This window comes from Ziziphus jujuba, chromosome 2, assembly GCF_031755915.1.
Source record: "Ziziphus jujuba cultivar Dongzao chromosome 2, ASM3175591v1".
NCBI lineage: Eukaryota > Viridiplantae > Streptophyta > Magnoliopsida > Rosales > Rhamnaceae > Ziziphus > Ziziphus jujuba.
In genome coordinates, this window is record NC_083380.1 from 31,846,994 (window position 1) to 31,866,834 (window position 19,841).

At 34.6% G+C, this 19,841-nt stretch overlaps 2 protein-coding genes across 9 annotated transcripts; one reads left to right on the plus strand and one right to left on the minus strand.

Annotated features, from left to right (window-relative positions):
• Positions 1 to 1,751: 1,751 nt before the first annotated feature.
• On the plus strand, positions 1,752 to 5,319 carry LOC107419506 (uncharacterized protein At4g15970). Its single transcript, XM_016028246.3, has 4 exons — positions 1,752 to 1,925; positions 3,033 to 3,398; positions 4,123 to 4,595; positions 5,277 to 5,319. Exons 1-4 carry the CDS (start codon positions 1,752 to 1,754, stop codon positions 5,317 to 5,319), a joined length of 1,056 nt encoding a protein of 351 aa, XP_015883732.3.
• A 5,168-nt stretch (positions 5,320 to 10,487) lies between these two features.
• Positions 10,488 to 19,705, minus strand: LOC107419504 (putative disease resistance RPP13-like protein 1). 8 transcript variants are annotated; one of them, XM_048473608.2, is made up of 4 exons: positions 19,594 to 19,612; positions 18,239 to 18,308; positions 13,279 to 17,115; positions 12,329 to 12,860 (listed from the first exon to the last, which is right to left on the minus strand). In XM_048473608.2, exon 3 carries the CDS (start codon positions 17,091 to 17,093, stop codon positions 13,941 to 13,943), a length of 3,153 nt encoding a protein of 1,050 aa, XP_048329565.2. In that variant the 5' UTR covers positions 17,094 to 17,115; positions 18,239 to 18,308; positions 19,594 to 19,612; the 3' UTR covers positions 12,329 to 12,860; positions 13,279 to 13,940. The 8 variants fall into 8 exon arrangements, with proteins under 8 accessions (XP_048329562.2, XP_048329563.2, XP_048329564.2 ...); XM_048473605.2 differs by adding an exon at positions 10,488 to 10,625 and having other exon boundaries at positions 12,666 to 12,860; positions 13,279 to 19,705; XM_048473606.2 differs by adding an exon at positions 10,542 to 10,658 and having other exon boundaries at positions 12,666 to 12,860; positions 13,279 to 19,705.
• Between the last annotated feature and the right edge of the window lie 136 nt (positions 19,706 to 19,841).

The window sequence follows — 19,841 nt, forward strand, 5'->3', positions numbered from 1 at the left end:
ATTAATCGTAGGGCCACATAATGGTTGACTTGTAACCAAATTGAGACATTTTACTGGTATGCCAGACAACTTAGGGTCAAAATGGGCTTCAGTTAATATATGTTTGCTGGTTTGCTTTGTTTACTTATATATTATAGTGATTAGAAAAAAAATATAAATTGTAGGTACGAAAAAGATAAATTATTTAAACTGATGTGGTGACCTTCTAAGAATTTTATATAAAAAGCAAAAATGAAAATATACAGTTTACCCCATTTTTTCATTTATATTACATATAATCCATGTATGACCTTCCCTGATCACTTTTCTCTCTAAAGGTCCACACCCAAGTTCATGTCCCATGTGAGGGTCAGTATAATCATTCTTATTAAGCTACAACAAATAGAAGGAAGACTTGCACTTGTTCTGAATTTTCTCCTAGGATACGAATATGTGGGATAAATGATTATAATATAATATACAAATCATCAAATTTTTTTTTTTTTTCTTTTGGGTTAAGTATTATATAGATCTTATATATAGAAGACCCTTGTTTCTAAAGCAACCCAAATTTATACAAGTAGCTGTTCCCACTTGGATCTGTATAATATTAAAATAACATCTAACAACCACATCAATGTATTATATATTTTCTAAGACCATTTTTCCATAGAATTTCCCTACATTCTCTGACTAAATTTACTTCAAGAATCCGACGCCCATTTCTTTAACCATCTCTCTCTCTATTAATCACATGTGCCATGTGCACGTTCACTAACGCCTCTATGTCGCTAGGATACTACCACATAACTACAAGCTAAATTTTGTAAAAGTAAATTGTTTTAGACAATAATAATAATAATAATAATAATAATAATAATTAATAAAATAATGATTATTCTGCATAAAAGGAGTTACAAATGAACAAAGATATATACAACAATTTTCTCATCGAAGCATCCTAATGAATTTTTTATGCCGACATGTCCATCAATCAGCCACCCCCTATGGTGAGGGTGAGATATATAACTTCAAATTATATGAAAAAAAAAAAAAAAAAAAAAAAAAAAAAAAAAAAAAACCATAAAGAATATTTATATATATGTCAAGTGAGGTTAGTTCAATTGGTATGCAACTTACACCTATATTTGACAGGTCGTGCATTCAAGACATCAGAGCGGAGAAAATTGTTGTTAAAAAAAGAAAAAAAAGAAATGACTATATATATTTTAGAAATAGATTTTGCATTACTATTATGGTAGTTAAATAGCTTAGAATCCAAAGGTTTGTGGAATAAGAGATGGAGGGAGTACCTTTTTTTTTTTTTTTAAATGGTTATAGATGGATGGAGTACTTGTGAGGTGAAAGAATCACTAAAATAATTACATAACGGAACCAAAATCGACTCATATTCCAGTACCAGAGACTCTGTCACATTGGAATTTTTAGAAGTCAAATATGGGTTAATTGATTACTAGACTTATATATTATTATTATGGGTTTTCTACAAAGTTGAGTTGGACTTAGTTTGTTTTGATAGGAGGAAAATAAAAAATCTCTTCCTTCATTTGTGTTTAAAGCCATATTAACATAATCAAATATAGAGAGAAATTTAAGCAAGAAGCAAAGTAAACGGGAAAGAACCGGCCATGGTGAGTGGAAAGAATTGACTTCCTTCATGTATAAATACATACTCATGCATGAGACATTATAGACAAAGCAGAAATGAAAAAGTGAATGAAAGGGGAAATTAAGAATTATAGAAGCAGAAAATGATTCCCAAGTCAGTAGTAGGTGTTGAGGTTGAGAAGAAAAATAATCAGAAGGTGGTGGGGATCGCAGTGCTATTTGTGGGGGTGACTCTAGCTTGCTTGGTGCTGTCTAATTCAATGCCAAGATCTTATGTGTTGAGCCAAATTTTTGCCATAAACTCTAATGGCTTTGCAGTGAGTTTTTTATTTATTGTGTTTCAGTAATATTTACCCATTTTTTGTTTCAATGAACCAATGGAATTACTTTTGTGCTTTCAAGTTTGTTTTGGAGTACTTTATATGTAAGTATTCTAGTTAATAACTTTCATATGCCTCTTATACACAATCGTTGAATTAAATTTACAAGCGTTTATTGACTCGCTTATTAGTACTTGAAGACGTTTATTAGCGGTTATAAGATGTTCCTGTACTTTTAACTTAATTTAGTCCAAAATCTTCTTAAGAGTTTCACTATATATTTATATATATCTATATATATATATATGTAAATTTTTTCTCCCATATGGAGAAATGTATATAGATAATATAGGACAACATCATCAACATGTTATGTGATGTTATCAAGACTGATTTTTCCAGGATAAAAGAACTACTATAGAGATATATATATATATATATATATAGTAGTTCTACGGTGCAAATTGATATGCATGTAGACAACATCTAAACTGATATTTTTTTAAAAAAAGCATCCGCCTTTGCTGTATACGCTATATACATATACACAGCAAAACCAACGTTTTTTTTTTTAAAAAGCATCGGCTTAGATGTAGTCTGCATGCAGATCGGTCCGCACTATAGAATTTTCCTACATATATATATGATTTGGTTGTTCCCATTGCTTTCTTGTTTTTTTATTAGCATATTTTCTTTATGATTAACTCATAAAATAATTTAATCCAAACAGACTCTTTCATTAGATAAGGAAAAGTTTGTTCAAACTTTTGATGCTGTTAGATGCCATTAGTACTTATCATAGGGACGATACAAAAAAATATCAAAATGTGACAATGTTATTCTGCTATTTTTCATAAATTCAAATTAATCTAGATGTGCAAAAATTGTCACAACATAGAGGATGAATGAAAAATAAATTTACCACTAGAGGAAACTGTATCCAAGAGTAGAAAAGTCAATTTTACCGAAGCAATAGTTTGTATAATCTTCCAATTGTTGTGCATATATAGTACGTAATTCATGTTTTTAACTATTAAACAAAAACAATGATATTTTTGGTTCGTGGAATTACTTATAGTATTACTTATTAAATATGTTTTGCAGGCTAAAAACAAAGATCCATTAGACATAGTCCTAGAAAAAGCATCAACAAAGGACAAAACAGTTATCATAACAAATTTAAACGATGCATGGGCAGAGCCACATTCGATATTCGATGTGTTTCTCGAAAGTTTTCGAGTAGGAATCGACACAAAGAGTTTGGTGAAACATTTAGTGGTGATCTGTTTGGATGAAAAGGCTTACAATCGTTGCTTGGCTTTACATCCTCATTGTTATCGTTTTCAAATTGAAGGTTTCAACTTTACCCGTGAAGCTTTTTTTATGACTCCAGACTATTTAGAAATCGTTTGGAGGAAGATTGATCTTTTGGCTACTGTTCTTGAGAAGGGATACAACTTCGTATTTACGGTATGTATAATACACATTGTTAAATATAGATCCTTCTATCGTACACATTTTGTAAATCTGACCCATTTTGGTTTTGGCCCCTTGTATAAAATTGTCCTAAGATAAAAAAGTAAATTTTCTCAAATTTTCAATTAAAGGGTAGTAGATGCTAAAATTTTCAATATATACTTAGCAACATGTTTTGCTACCTATAAATCTAAATGCTCTGCTTTGCCACTAAACAAATCTAACACATAAAGTAGACATTTTTACTTACTACCTTTCACATATAACTTCAGGCAAATTTCATTTAGACACCTTCAACTCCAGCTTTTAGAAAATTATTACTAACCTCATTTAGACACCTTCAATTCCATTTATCAAGTTTATACAGTTAATTTTAATAGTTAAAATCTAAAATTGTATTTTCATAATATAATTCAATTATAGATTATTGAATTTTAAGCTCTCTTTGACATTGAACTATTAAAATTTACTAGTAAAAACATATAGACGTGCCAATTTTGATAAATATAGAAAACTAAAGGGAGGTTCATGATGATTTGTTCAAAAGCATAGAATCTAAGAATAATTATGATAAAACTAATAGAGTTTAAATAAAATTAATTTGTTTAATGACTCTAAAAGTATTTTACTTAATTTCACATAACAATCCGGTTAAAGTTGTTATGTTAACTTGCTTTTTTTTTTTTTTTTTTTTTTTTTTTTTGATTTCGAATGTCAGGATAATGATATAATGTGGCTGCGAAATCCTTTTCCGCGGTTTTTTCCAGATGCAGATATCCAAGTTTCATGTGATACCTTCTTGGGAAATTCCACAGATCTAAATAATCTAGCAAACACAGGATTTAGTTTTGTCAAATCCAATAACCGAACGGTTCAATTTTACAAGTTTTGGTACAATTCCAGAAAGAGATTTCCGCGCCTTCATGACCAACATGTGTTCGATAGGATAAAATATGATCCATTCATCACAAAGGATGTTGGACTGCAAATGAGATTTCATGATACTGATATTTTTGGTGGGTTTTGTCATGCCAGTAAAGATTTCAACTTAGTTTGTACGATGCATGCAAATTGCTGTGTTGGTGTAGAGCGCAAAGTTCATGATCTTCAGATTGTGCTTGGTGATTGGAGAAGATATAAGTCATTAGAACCAAGTATGCAACCAAATGTTTCATGGAGCATTCCACAAAAATGCGGGCATTAATTAGAACAACTACTAGAAATTCTTTGTTCATTTTGGATATGTATTAGACTCGAAAAAGGAGAAGAATTATATATCATATATTTCCAAGGCATAGAATCAATGATCCTTTCATTATCAGACATTTTCTTTTTGCTCATTGTTTAACTACTATATATAATTAAAACAATAATTCTTCAATTAAGCACACCTATTGGTTTTATTATGATGACCTTTAACAGTCTTGAACAACATTTGAAATTTAAAGTTCATTATTTATGACTTATATTGATCCAGTGAACACGTAAAATCCTATATGAACCCACCAAACGACCAAAGTATCTTTTTTTTTTTTTTAAATATATTGATAAAAGTTGATAAAATCAAATTGGCCATTACCTTAGAATTCCTAATAGTGGAGAAATATGTAGCTGTTGCTATTAGTGTTGCTGAGCTCAATTGGGTTCGCATTAATCCTCTTATGGGACTCGAGCATATATTTTACTATCCCTCCCACCTTACGTATATTGCGACAATACAAGGGCAGCAACTTGTGTGTGAATCCCTTGTTTTAATCCTGTATGAAACGCATTGCAATCAACTTTCACTTTATTTATGACAAGTAGCTAAGAAGCAGCTTTGCATTACTCATTTGATATGTCTGACCACTTGCTGATTCCTCAAGAAAGCAGTTGCCTTCTCAACAATATTTTCAAATACATGGAACCAAGTTAAGTAAAATTAGTTCAATTAATAAGTCATTCATTTTTATAATTGAAAAGTTATAAATTCGAGAGGAAAAATTATTATAAATGATATAAAAATAAATAAATAAAAATGGCATCCTTGATGTAGCTCAATCTTGTATGTGCTTAAAGGATGCCAATATACTTGTTTGTAAATCTTTGTTAACATTGTAGATTCTCTTTCTATTTTAGGATTGTACATTAGGCATGTAAATCATTTTTAGATTTGTTATATATATTGCACATAGTTCATCAATGAAAATATTCTCATATTTTTCAAGATTCGTACATTTTGTGAAAACCACTAAATTTCATAAGGTTGCGAAATCGACTCCCATTTTCCAGTACTAGCTAGAGACTCTCACATTGGAATTTTTAGAAGTCAATGAGGGTTTAATTAAATACTAAAATAATATATCTGGAAATTTTTTTTTATTTTTTAACAGAGTTTGAGTAGGAAAATTTAGTTTATTTCAATGGGAGAGGGAAACGAGAAGTTTTTTTCCATCATTTGTATTCAAAAAGAATATATACTAACAAAATCAAAAATAGAAAGAAATTTGAGCAAGAAGCAAAGTAATTGCTAATCAAAAGGGAAAGAACCATCCATATGCTGATGGAGGGAATTGACATCCTTGGTGGATATATAAATGATACATATATGCATGAATCACCCGAAAGATTAAAAAAAAAAAATTAAAAAAAATTTTTAAAAAAAAATCAGACATTAAAAAAGTGGATAAAAGGGGAAGGAATTAGAAGCAGAAAATGATTCGCAAATCAGTAATTGGTGTGAAGGTTGGGAAGAAAAACAATAGCCAGAAGAAGGTGGTGAGGATCACAGTGCTATTCGTGTGGGTGACTCCATCTTGCTTGTTGCTTTCTAATTTTGTGCCAAGAAGATCTTGTATGTTGACCCAAGTCTTTCCCATAAACTCTACTGGCTTTGTAGTGAGTCTTATCTATATTGTGTTTTAGTAATTCTTTCCTTTCCGTTTCATTGAAACATTCAAACTCAGAGTTATTGCCCCAGAATACAATGGTTTTGTCCATTGAGATCAATCTTTTACTAAATATGTTTTCAGGGGCAGAGAAAAAACAAGGATCCATTAGAAGTGATCCTAGAAAAAGCATCGACGAAAGACAAAACAGTGATCCTAACAAACCTAAACCATGCATGGGCTGAGCCACATTCATTATTCGATCTGTTTCTTGAAAGCTTTCGCATAGGAATCAGCACTCAGAAGCTGTTGAAACATTTAGTTGTGATCTGTTTGGATGAAAAGTGTAACACCCCGTCCCGAATCGCACCGGAATCCGTGCACGTTGACCGAGGTTGACCGTTGACCGTTGACCGAAGGGGTCAAAAGTTGACTTTTTGACTCGGTGGGAATTTCAAGTTGACCAGGGTACCGTGGCGAAGTGCATGACGTCCTGAGTTCGTAGACTGGTAGCACGTCAAAAACGGAGCTACGGTTTGGAAGTTATGGGCGAAACAAATTGTGGTCCAAACTGTCCCGGGGGTGCCGGAGTTGACTTTTTATTTTTGGGGAAATGAGCTTTGACTCGTATATGGTTGTGAAGTGCTCGTCGATATGAGTTCACAGACTAGCGGCACGCTCGAAACGGACATCCGGTTAAAAAGTTATGGACGTTTGAAGTTTACCGGATACCGTATTATTTTAATGTTTTTGTGTCGGTGAACAGTGAAATGCCACGTGTCAGCTTCTGATTGGTCCACGTGGCATGAACAGTGTCACGCAGGGGTTTTATTTGTTAAAACTCTCGGGGAAGAGAGAGAAAGAGAGAGAGGAGAGAGAACGAGAGAGAGAGAGAGAGAGAGAGTCGCCGGCAGCCGGTAATTTTCAAACTTTCCGGCCGAGTTACTGTACACGCACCGGCCAGCCAGATTGCCCACCTCATTTCCGGCAAAACCTCCAAGTTTCACGGCGAACGGCCGCCGGACGCGCCCGGATCGGACCTCCGAAGTTTGGCGGCAACTTTTACCCCTCCACCGCCGGCAACCGCGAATCGGCACTATTCCAGCCGATCTACAGTACATGCGCCATACACCAATCATCCTCTCCTCAAGTTCGGCCTACCCACCAAAAATCACGGCCATCGGACCACCGACGCGCCGGGATCGGAACGTTTTCCGGCAAGGGGTCGGAAATCTTCAAACGGTGATTTCTCCGCCGTCCGACCTCCGTTTTGCTCACCGCCGGTCCCGTTGGGTTGCTCTCCTCAAGATCTACAAGTCTACAAAATTTCACAGCCAACGGCCACCGTCGGCGACGGTTGCCGGTGACCGTGGCGGCTCGCCGGAAATTACTGTTCCGGCGAGTACCTGAAATTCCGGCCAGCTCCAGTCCGCTGTGTTCGACCTCCTGAACCCGAATCAGACATCCGTTTCCACCCATTCGCGACGGTTTGGGAGAATTGCGGACCCTAAACCCGAAAAGCTTCCCGACGAAATTCCGACCCCGTCGGGTACGATCCTTGGAAATTGAGACCGAATCTGTGATCAGCATCACTCGAGCTTCGATTCGGTATATAACTCGTAAATTCTAGATATCGTTTGTGTTTGACCCCCCGGGTACCGGGTATTATTTACCCGAATAAAATATTAATTTATTTGACTGTCTGTGAATTTTGTTCTAGGAGCACCGGTGAGTCGTAGAATTGATCCCGTAGTGGATCGTGGGTTAATTGCGTGCTCCAGGTGAGTGACCCACCTTCAAATTAATTTTGGGAATTTAATTGGTGAATATATAATGTGTGATTTAAATATTTGGAATTTAATTTCTATGTGCCAAATATTTATTTGAATTATTGTGGAATTATTTGTGAATTTATCGGATTTAAGAAAATGTGTATTTCACCAATTTATGCCATGTGAAATTATTTTATGGTTTTGAGGATTTTGAAATTGGTGTGGTTTTAATGGTAAATTGGGCACGATTTGATTTTCAAATATTTCAAAGAAAATATTTGGTTATGTTGGTGATTTCAAATTTTATAAAATATGCCCATGGAATATTATGAGATTTGATTATGATATTTCGAGAAATTATTTATGCTTGGAAAAATGTGGATATTTGAATTGATGGATTTGGGAGTTGGTGGATTTGAAAATCATGGAACTTATGGTATTGATTATAAAGAAATTACGGAGAATTTCCGGGTTCAAGCGGATGGACTATGCCTGCTATGTTTATGCAAAATGTGAAATTTGTTATATAATTTAAAATTGTGAAATTTATGATTTTTAGATGCACCGTGCACGTACTGGTGTTCTGTTTATATGTGATATGGTTAGTGTGCACACGGTTGTGATTAGCGCGCAGGTGGGTGTGATTAGCGCACAGGTGATGTGATTAGCGCGCAGGTGGGTGTGAATAGCGCGCGGTTGATATTATGAGGGTGTCATGTGGATGCCATCGGAGAGGGCGGCCACCCCCCTTTGGCCGGGACACCAGGTTAGCAGCGGCGCAGTGGGACGCCACGCGACCGTATGCCGGTTTCTCTCTATAACCTCCTGTCTGGCAGTACCTCGGGACGCTGGGTACTCTGGCGCCACTGGTATATAGTGGGTGCATCAAATGATTTCAGAACTGTGTTTTAAAAATAAAATGTTTTGAATCTGTATTGGAGTTAAAAATATAATTATTACTGTTCTGGCATTTATTTGATGTCTTGATTTTCGGGGATTACGATCAAGGGTTTTATGAAAAGGTTTTAAAAGGGGAATCTTTCCAACTGAGAGAACTGTAAGGGTTTTGAGAGAAAATATTATTTCCAAATAATTATTATTTATATACCTATTACCGTGGTATTACATTGTATAGTAGTAGGGTCGCTCACTGAGATGATTAGCATCTCACACTCTTAAATTATGTTCCTCTAGGTACCAGGTTGTCGGCGTTCACTCGGAGCGGACTTGATCTTCCTCGCTGTTTTAATTCGGCAATACCCGTTTATTCTTTTATTGCAGTTGTAATATTTCTTTCACTCTTGTTGTATTTATTATGCACTGGATTACTGTATTTATTTTGGAATGCTGTAATTTGTGAAATCAATCTGTAGTAATGTGGGAGGAATAATGGGATGTTTTTAGAAGTGTGTTTTCAGTGCAGGTAAATTGTGGTAAGTAAATCCCTTAGGGGAGGCTCTGCCGGATTTTCCGTTGGAGAGTTCGGTAGGGTTTCCCTGGGATCAGGGTTGTCTAGGGTTCCGGGGAAGGAATTCTGGACGGGTCCTGACAAAAAGGCTTACAATCATTGCTTGGCTATACATCCTCATTGTTATCAATTCCGTATTGAAGGATTCAACTTTACTACTAGTGAGGCCTTTTTTATGACTCCAGATTACTTAGAAATTGTTTGGAGGAAGATTTATTTTTTGGCTACTGTCCTTGAGAAGGGATACAACTTTGTATTTACGGTATGTTAAATAACATTAATATATATAATCCATTTCTTATGCGGACACCTTCATAGAATTGGTACTTAAGTCACATTACACAACATATGTTGTGGGAAAAAACTCACCTCTTGCAACCAAATTCCATTAGGATGATGGACAGACTCCATATATATTGTATATTCTTTTTTCTATATTTGCACTTTCGACCCTTAGAGTAAAACATTTTATTTGACAAATACAGAAATTTATCAAGAATTTTCTAAAATTTTCATTAAAGGGTAGATCTCAAATTATCATAAAATTTGCTATATATTTATTTAGCATCCTGTTTTGCTACCTATAAATAGAAGATGCTCTGTTTCTTCTGTTCATCTATTGCTTTTGAAAAGTATTTTACTAAATCAATTCCTAATAATTTCCTATAATTAAATGTTATTTTCCAAACCAACCTGCCAAAGTTCTTGTTGATTTTTTTTTTTTTTTTGTTTCTTTTTCCAATTTCAGGATACTGATATAATGTGGCTTAGAGATCCATTTCCGTGGTTTTTTTTGGATGCCGATATCCAACTTTCAACTGATTTCTTCTTCAGAAATTCCAGCAATATAAATAATCTAGTAAACACAGGGTTTAGTTATGTAAAATCTAATAACCGAACAATTCTATTTTACAAGTATTGGTATGCTTCAAGAAAGATGTTTCCACAACACCATGACCAATATGTGTTTGATTGCATAAAATATGTTCCATTAATTACAAAGAATATTGGACTGCAAATAAGATTTCATCATACTGATACTTTTAGTGGATTTTGTAGTCCCAGGAGAGATTTCAACTTGGTTTGTACAATGCATGCTAGTTGCTGTGCTGGCCTAGGAAACAAAGTTCATGATCTTCAGATTTTGCTTCATGATGGAGAAGATATATGTCAAATGAAACCAAGTATGCAACCATATGTTTCATGGACTGTTCCACAAGATTGCAGGTATATAAAATATATTTATATTGCATATTCCATCTATTGTTGATACATAACCACATTTTCTTTTTTATCAAAATCTCCCTTCCTGATTTATCAAGAAACAGAAAAAAAATTGATAAGGTTGATTGTCTCTGTGGAAACATATATATTTATGTTTATACTGTTGAGACTTTTATCAAGGAATAACTAATTATTGGTATATTTAGCGCTATAAGATGGATAAATCTTAACTGTCACATGAGTCTAACATCTTAATAGGTGCCTATTAGGGCTTATAAGTTGTTCATTAACTTTAACTTTGATCTAGGAACAATCCATAAATGCTAATAAGATGGACAAAATTTTTCAATCTAACATCTTATTAGTGTTAATAGGCACCTATTAGCGCTTATAGGTTGTTCCTCAACTTAAAGAGGATCTAGATAGGAGAATTTTCATATTTTTATATGTAACTATAATGGATCATATATATATATATATATAGTACTTACAGTTTTGAGAAAAAAAAAATTTGTATGAACCATGATGATCAATTTAGATGTACATTTATAATTTAGGTTATTTACAGTTGATAATGACTTTTTCATTTTGTTTTGAATGCATATATGGTCAACATTATCATCAAGAACATCATTCCAACGTAGCAATTCAAGGAAGAAGAATTATCCAAATTAAGGAGAATGACTAGAGATGACAGATAAATATCAATCGGCAAGTGTAAGCTTCTAGACTGAAGTCATTTTTCCATTGACAAATATTTGTTCATTGGAAGCAATTTCAGACTCAAAACAGAAGTTTTTTCGTTTTGCTGAGTACTTGAAAGAAGTTATTAATCTTTAGAATATGTATCATAATAATATTTTTTTGTCAATTAGTATGTTGGAAGAATAGCTACTAAGTGCATTGCAACCAAAAAAAAAAAAAAAAAAAAAAGACAAAAAAATGCTACTAAATGTGCTTTATTAGTCTGCATTTTATCTTTGAGATCATTCTAATTACTATAGTTGACAATAAAACAAAATTGAATTCAAATTTAGGTGGGGGCAAATCTCTTCCCCTCCCCCTCCCCCCCCCGCCCCCCCCCCCCCCCCCCCCCCCCTCTCCCTTTTTTTAATTTATAAAAGTAGAACAATGAAAGTGCTGTTTTATTCTTTCTATATGAGGGTAATCTTAGATGCACTTTTCATATGAAAAAATAATTAACTTAACAAGAGTTCATCAAAAATCTACTCCACCTCCAATCATATTTTATCATGAAAAATTAAATAAAAAGACATTTTTAAAGCTCGGCTACTTGCTTTTTGGTCTCTATACCAGTAAAGTCTTTATCTTTTTTTTTTCTTTTCTTTTTTTTAATTATTACGTTATTATGTTTTTTTTATATATATAAAATTTCAAATTCCTCTGCTTTATATTGTTTGCATATACAAAATTATTAGTTCAACTGAAGTTAATGTCTATGTTTATCAAACTAAACTCAAAATGGGACAATATCATTGGCACTGGTTGCCATTTTGCAGGATTTGTAAACCCATGAAAAATCTGAAGCATTACCAGAGGAAAGCTTCTCTGTAAAATACTGACCATATCTTCTAGCTATACGGCATTTGATATTTCCAGCAAGTATAAAATTCAAAAAAATATACATAATAAGACATTAAAAAGGGTAAAACCGTAAAATTGTTACAAGGCCTTGACGGACCAACATTCTAACATCGCATCCACAACAATTCAGGAGTGGCATTATGTTTACTACCAAAAACAAACTAGTTACTTGACAAAGAAGATGCTTAAGGGAGGTTCATGGTACAAGTACATGTTGGTCCTAATAAATCATTACAACAAAAATTAAAATGAGAAAGAGACTTACAACAAGATTTTCAAATAAACCAAACAAACTGAATTAAAATCTGCCAGAGAAGCTCCTTACCTCATGAAAAAAGAAATGGCCCGAGCTTCAGTTTTCCTTCTCCACTCGGGGAACCCACCTCAACTTCTGAACATTGCCATCTCTTCCTCCTCTCCTCCTTCGGACACTTGGCCATTGGAAGGGCATTGCAGTTTCACCATCGCCCACTGGTTTCAGCCACGTGAAACTTTCCTCTTCTTTGAATGTCTGCGGCATCTGAAATAATGAAATGGTGTGTACAACTTAAGGCTTTTTGACAAAAACAAAAACAAAAATCCCGAGTGTATTATCAGTACTCTCCCTCACATGGCTCTGCAAATGAGTTACCAAGGTTCTGACACAATACCTCACAATCACCAAACTCTGTCGCTATTCATCTTAAAAGTTAAAGCTTATAGGAAATAGGTCCAATTAAGTATATCAAGTTAATATACAGATTCCAACTGGACAAAGTCTGATAGTATATCAAGCCAATACACAATTAAATCTTAACAGCCAACAGGAAAAAAGTTTATCAAGTTTTTACTGCAAATCCTAATAAAATATTTGACACATTAGAATAGTTGCAGTCTACCGACCTCAAAGTGCAGGGCATAAAATGTAATTGACTCTTAAAATTATGAATGTGCCTTACCTTCATATATAACTCATCCAATGATGAAGATGTCATTGTTTCAAATTGAGCGATATGAGAAATCTTGTCCCAGTCTTCTCCTTTATTCTTCTGGCACCTTTCTTCCAGGACAGGACAATCATAGATTTCTAAATGAACAAGAGAGGTAGGCATTCTTTCTTCTGGCAACATTCGCAACTGAGGGCATGAAAAGATGTACAATTCTTTGAGAGAGTGGAGTTGTTGAAGCCTCTTTATATCCAAGGTTTTAAGAAATGGAAGTCCATCAATTTTAACAGAGGTAATGGTGGTAGGCAGTAAAAACCCCTCCTCCGGAAAGAGTTCCACATTTTCACCTTCATCTCCGATTGTAAAGTGTGTAAGAGCTTTGAGTGTTTTCAAATTCCAGTTCATTCGACAAGCAATGAGTTTAGGGCAGTTTTTCACTTTAAGCGTACAAAGATTAGAGGGAAGACCAGTTTCAGGAAATGACTCCAGCAGTGGACAATTAGAGATATACAAGTATTGCAAAGATGGGAGGAGATCATTCATTTTCTCAGGCATCATCTTTAGTTTTTCGCAATCTTTGAGAGAAAGATAAATGAGGTTTGGTGTAGGCAATCCACCATTAGGAAAAGATATGAAATTAGGGCAACCACTTATGGTAAGACTTGATAGAGATGTTAGGTCTTGGCATACAAATCTGACACTACTAGAGATTCTAGATTTTTGCATCTTTTGATATCAAGATTTTTGAGGTTGGAAAAGAAATCCAGGCTGAAGAATACCAGTGAACCACAACTATTTGATATGTGAATCTTTTGAATGGACGTTTTAAGTGAGTGGTGCATTGGAAATTCTAGTTTCTCGCAATTATGGATATCTAGCACTGTAAGGGAAATGGATAGACTTTCTGCAGGAAAGGTAATTGAGGAAGGACAATTATGAATGTGAAGAGACTGAAGACACAAAATTTGATTATTCCTCAACGCATCAATCAATGATTTTACACCATTACTTCCTCCAATTCTGATTGATTCCACTGTTTGTGGTAGTTCCTTTAGCTCTAAGTTCTCACAGTTGCCTAACTCCAACTGGCGGATAGCTGGAGTCTTTGGAAGTGAAGAAGCAAGAACCTGACATCCATCAATTATAAGCTTCACCAAAGATGGAAGGTAGTATGGCAGACCAATGGTGATTAGCCTATCACAATCGCCTATTTCAAGTTCTTGGAGGTTAAGGAAAGCACCATCATATTCAACTTGCACAGGAAACCATTCTTCCCAATTTGACATCCGACGGAAGCGCAAGGCTTCCAATGATGGAAATGGCTTTATTGCAGCAGAACTGTCCCCATAAAACTCAGCACCCACAGTCACTACTCCATAAAGATTATAAATATTTAGAGTTTTGAGAGAGGGTAGTTGTCCAAGTGATGGCAAACAGTTGCAGTATTTACAACCTGAGAGTTCTATGAACACTAAGTTGTAGAATGAACGATTCCCTAACCAATTTGGGAATCTTGTACCTCCATATCCTTTGATGTAAAGCATTTCCAAGTTCATGTGAGGCATAAGCTTATCTAGTACATCCATGTCGTGTCTTGAATCATCAGGTTCGCCTTTCCAAGAAAACTGCAACTCTTCAAGATACTTCTTGTTCAATAACTTAGCTTCTAATGCATCCTCAACATTTATAACATTCTGTAAATTCTCAAGGCAAAGTTTCTTACGGAGATTTGAAAGCTCCCTCAACTCTTGAATCTTGGTCCCATTTTCTTTTCCCGCAAAGAAAGTACTCAATGTTTGGAGATTTTTCAATTTGCTTACTTGTCTTGGCATCTCTACCAGCTTATAGCAATAACTAATATCAAGATGTCGCAAGTTAATGAGATGATGCATATCTTTAGGCAGCTCAGTGAGATAATAACAATCTGACAGATTTAATGTCTGTAGATTGTGCAACATACTCACAGATTCAGGCAATCTATAAATCATAGTCTCAGAGAGATCAAGGTAGCGGAGATGCCTTAATTCACCAATTGATTCAGGCAGCTTATTGAAACCTTGGATTTTCGACAATGATAATGCTCTCAAATGCCTTAACTTCAGAATTACATTATCCACTACTTCATTAGATAAATAGGTTGAAGTAAACATGGACATTTCAAGTGGTAAAAGAGTGCGCAAACGAGTTGCTTCAAAAACAGAATCAAGTCTCTTTAAGTCATTTTTAACATAGCCCGTAACATAAGCCAGATGGCGCACCTTCATCACAATATCCTTTGAGTTGCCTTCTTCTAATGTAAAACAATACTCTTTTGATACAAATCTAGCTAAATCTGTCATCAGGTCGTGCATAATAAATCGAGATACGTCTGCACTTGATCGCACAAAAAATGACCTGGATACTAAATCATTGAAATACTCATCACCTACTTCTTCTATTCTCTTATTGCTTTTTGTTTGCTGCAAAAGATTTTCAGCCATCCACAACAAGACCAATTCACACTTTTCAAATTCATAGCCCTTAGGGAGTATTGAACAAAAAGCAAAGCATCTCTTTAGGTGTGAGGGAAGATAATGGTAACTTAACCACAAAGAAGGATGAATGTCGCTCTCATCAGCTGACAAATCCCAAATATCACTGTTCAATATCCGCTCCCATTCACCAACATCCATTTTAGAGCGCAACAATCCACCAAGTGTTTTCACAGCTAAGGGCAAGCCCTTGCACTTCTTGACAATTTCTCTACCAATTGTTTCCAATGTTGGATGTGAACTAAAATCTCCTTTCTCAAATGCATGGTTTGCAAATAGTTGCTGACAATCTTCATCCAGTAAACACTTAAGATAATGATTTGGAGTAGTGCGCATGATTGATGCAACTTTTTCACTGCGTGTTGTTACAATGATCCTACTTCCCCGAGCACCATGTTTAAAAGGTTTACTCATCACCTCCCAACTAACATAATTCTCATTCCATACATCATCCAAAACAATTAAGAATTTCTTTCCTACTAACAGCTCTTTCAATCTGACTTGAAGCAAATCTAGGTCCATGTTATCACAACAATGGGAAGTTACTGCAGAAAGGACTGTTTTCGTTACCTTAAAAATATCAAATTCTTCAGAAACACAAACCCATACTTTGAAATCAAATTGATCCTTAATTTTGTCATTGTTGTATGCTAATTGTGCAAGGGTGGTCTTGCCAATGCCCCCCATGCCCACTATTGGAATCACACATACCTGATTTCTACCTACATCATCATCATCTCTTAGCAACAACTTGATTATGGCCTCCTTATCATCATCTCTACCATAAACTTCTGTTTCATCCACCAAAGATGTCGTTGGTATTCTAGGTGATGGTTTCTCACCAACACCCTCTTTGAGACCAAGTACATCTTTCTGTTTTACAAGAAATTCTAGCCTCTCAAGATTCTCTTCCATCTTGGTCTCTATATCTAGATCATAGAAATTTAGATAAGTAGGGTTGAAGTCACTTGCCATACCTGCTGAAGTTCTTGATCCAGCTTTCAACTTGAATTGCAAAGCTTCAGTTGCAATCTCATCCAAGAGATCCTCTGTATCATAGGCAGCATTTTCAAGCTCATCCAGCCACTCCTTCACTGCTAGGTTTCTGATTTGCTTCTCCTCCGCATCATCAAGGACTCCATTAACAGACAACAGCATTATCTTGAGCTTCAAAAGAAGCCTGTGATTGAATTTCTTTCCCTGCAGGTAGTCCACGACCTCGCGAGAAGCTATCCTATCAAACAGCACCTGAAGAAAAGCAGAGAGAAAAGCTCCACCTACAACTGCTGCGGCCATGTTTTCTTCTTAACTTTCACAGCTGGGAGAGATTGAAAAAAAGCTAATGGCAATGTAAGAACGAGTAGCACTTGATACACATATAAATATATATACACATATTTGTGTGTATACTTGAATATGTGTGTGTTTAGTTCATTGCAAGTAATTGGACTGAGTCTTGGTTGACTGACCTTGTAAAACCATGGGATTGGTTGGTCATTGAGTTGGAACTCATACGATCGGCTAGCTAATATAGTTTATGAAAGCTTATTGATTAATAATGTACTAATTTCTTGAAAGTTTCACAATTTTACTTTTTGCTTTTTTCATCATGGAATTTCTTAGGGTACCCAGAAGATTTGCAGCAGGCTAATGCAATAAAAAAGAATATATTCTATTATTTCAACTTGGTTCAGTAGACTGTAAGTCAATTGATCGAGTAAATTTTTTTTTTTTTTTTTCCTCCTGTAGCTTTCTGTTCAGAGGAATATGGCTAATGTCCACATTTTGAATTTTCATGGGCGTTGGTCTTTTATGGTGGAGCAGACAAGTAAGGACGGCAGTGTCCTTTGATGAAAGTCAAAGAAACAATATTATTTGAAGGATGATTTTTCTTTACTTAAAGTGGTGGGAAGCTTCATAACTTTGACCTCAACAACTTCCAGACTTTATCAACTCGAAGACAGAAGCCAAGTCACACCCTTCACATAATCTATATTTTCTTATGCACCAAAAATAATATAGTATCTTTCATCCAAAAAAGTCCACCTATTAAGAAATTTCATTCTAGAAACTCTTGACCACCATGGGAAAAAAATAAATTTTAAAAAAATAAAAAATATAAATATAAATATAAAAAAATATAAAAAAATCTGATATCTGAAAAAATGACATGACAAACAGGATATGATTTGCAAACCAATTTACCTAAATTGATGAGACCACTCTCTCTGCAGGCCATAATGTTTCCCCATCAAATGATACTTGAAGCATATTAAGAATTGGCAAAACATATGATATGGAAAGGGAAGAAAAATTGAGGAAACATATATATGCATGAAATGAATGCATTTACAATCAAAATAACACATAAAAGTAAATAAATAAATAAAGAGAGAGAAGATGAAGTAAAAGGGATAAGTGGTATGGGAGGAGAGAATAACCTGCTTCAGTTTGTCAGTGATCTTTATCATCCAACCTTGAATCTCGAAACATGCCTATAACAACTCAAAACTGCCCAAACTTTTCAATTTCACTTACAAGTGAAATGTTACGTAAGAGAAACCCAAAGCCAAATGGAAAAGTTGAAGAAAGAGAAAAGGTAATAAACTCTTCCTGTTTGTTTGATCACAAAAGTGAAAATAGCCCCACTGTCACAATCACAGCACCCCAGTGACCCTTATGAATGAGGATTTGGCTTCTTGTACAACTTGAATACAATTATATTTTGGCAACTAGGTACATGTATAAAGCCTTTGAAAACATTTCAATGCTTGTTGATCTCTGAAAAGCGTTGGATATTAACAAAAACATGCTCTAATGAAATCAAAGCTCAAAAACTAATTTAAATTACACAAGAAGCTGAACAAAGTAGGTTTGAATTCAAGTATAATTATATTTAGAAGAGACTGGAAATATTAACAACATTCACCTTCAATCTTCTATATATGAAACTCCATTCTCCAAAGCAAAAAAAAATCAGGATAACTGGATAAAAAACTGAAACTTTTTCCTTAAAATTTAATCACAAAAGAAACTAAATAGATGCTTGAGAAGCTCAATCCAGATTTACCCTTAACTGCTAAAGATAATCCCATTCTCATCAAACAAATGGACTCTAATCGCAGAAAAGGAAAGACATTTCTAGATAAACCCCCAAAACAAAAACGTAGAATAATTTTACCACAAAAAAATAAATAAATAAAATAAAAATAAATAATAAAAAAGCATTCCAAAACAATATTAATTTCAGAAACAACAACATAACAAAAACTAATCTTGACTCCCCAATATATATATATATATATATATAAATAAAAACAGAACACGCAAATCAAAACAAATGGTCCCCTGAACCAAGAAGATATGGCAAGTTATGGCAATGAAAGTTTGCCTAAAAACAACTCAAATAAGTCCCAAAAATCAGTAAACCAAGCAATTAACAAGAACAAAAATCAAAGGCAAAAACCTTTAAACAAACTTGCCCACATACAGTTTAGCACCTTACAGCTCAACCAAGCACACTGCTTTACCTTTTGGGGCTACAACAAACTAGTCCTTTCTTCTACCTTTTTTCTCTCTTTTTTTTTTCTTTTTTTCCCCTCCCTAATTGACTGCTCACCATCCCCTTTATTTCCCACATTCATTTTCTGGCAAACTCATACCAATAAACCCTTCTGTGCAGACTAAGAAAAAAAATTTCTGTTTTGATTAATTATTGTCTTTTATTTTGATAAGTTTCAAATTTTATAGTAAAAGCAGAAATTTAAAATAAATAAATAAAATGACTAGGTATTACCATTGGAAGTCAAACCAAATAGGTCTCTTTTAGCATTTTTGTTTGCATATTTTCTAAGGACTTCGTCTTCATCATCTACTTCTTCTGCTTTTGCAGAGAGTATGAAATAGAGAGCCAGGCAAAGATGGAAGGTTGGTTCATTTGGGCTTTAAATTGGGCCACTAATGTTGAGAATTTGGGTGGGGCCAATATTAAGCCTGTCCTAAAGAGCATTTGACTTGGTGTTCGGCTCAAATTGTGAGCTAAAC

Coding starts and splice junctions, on each gene's coding strand:
- LOC107419506 (XM_016028246.3), top strand. CDS start 1,752: ATGATTCCCAAGTCAGTAGTAGGTGTTGAGGTTGAGAAGAAAAATAAT. Junction 3,399..4,122: donor GATACAACTTCGTATTTACG/GTATGTATAATA, acceptor TTCGAATGTCAG/GATAATGATATAATGTGGCT. Junction 4,596..5,276: donor TCATGGAGCATTCCACAAAA/ATGCGGGCATTA, acceptor TCAAGAAAGCAG/TTGCCTTCTCAACAATATTT.
- LOC107419504 (XM_048473605.2), bottom strand. CDS start 17,093: ATGGCCGCAGCAGTTGTAGGTGGAGCTTTTCTCTCTGCTTTTCTTCAG.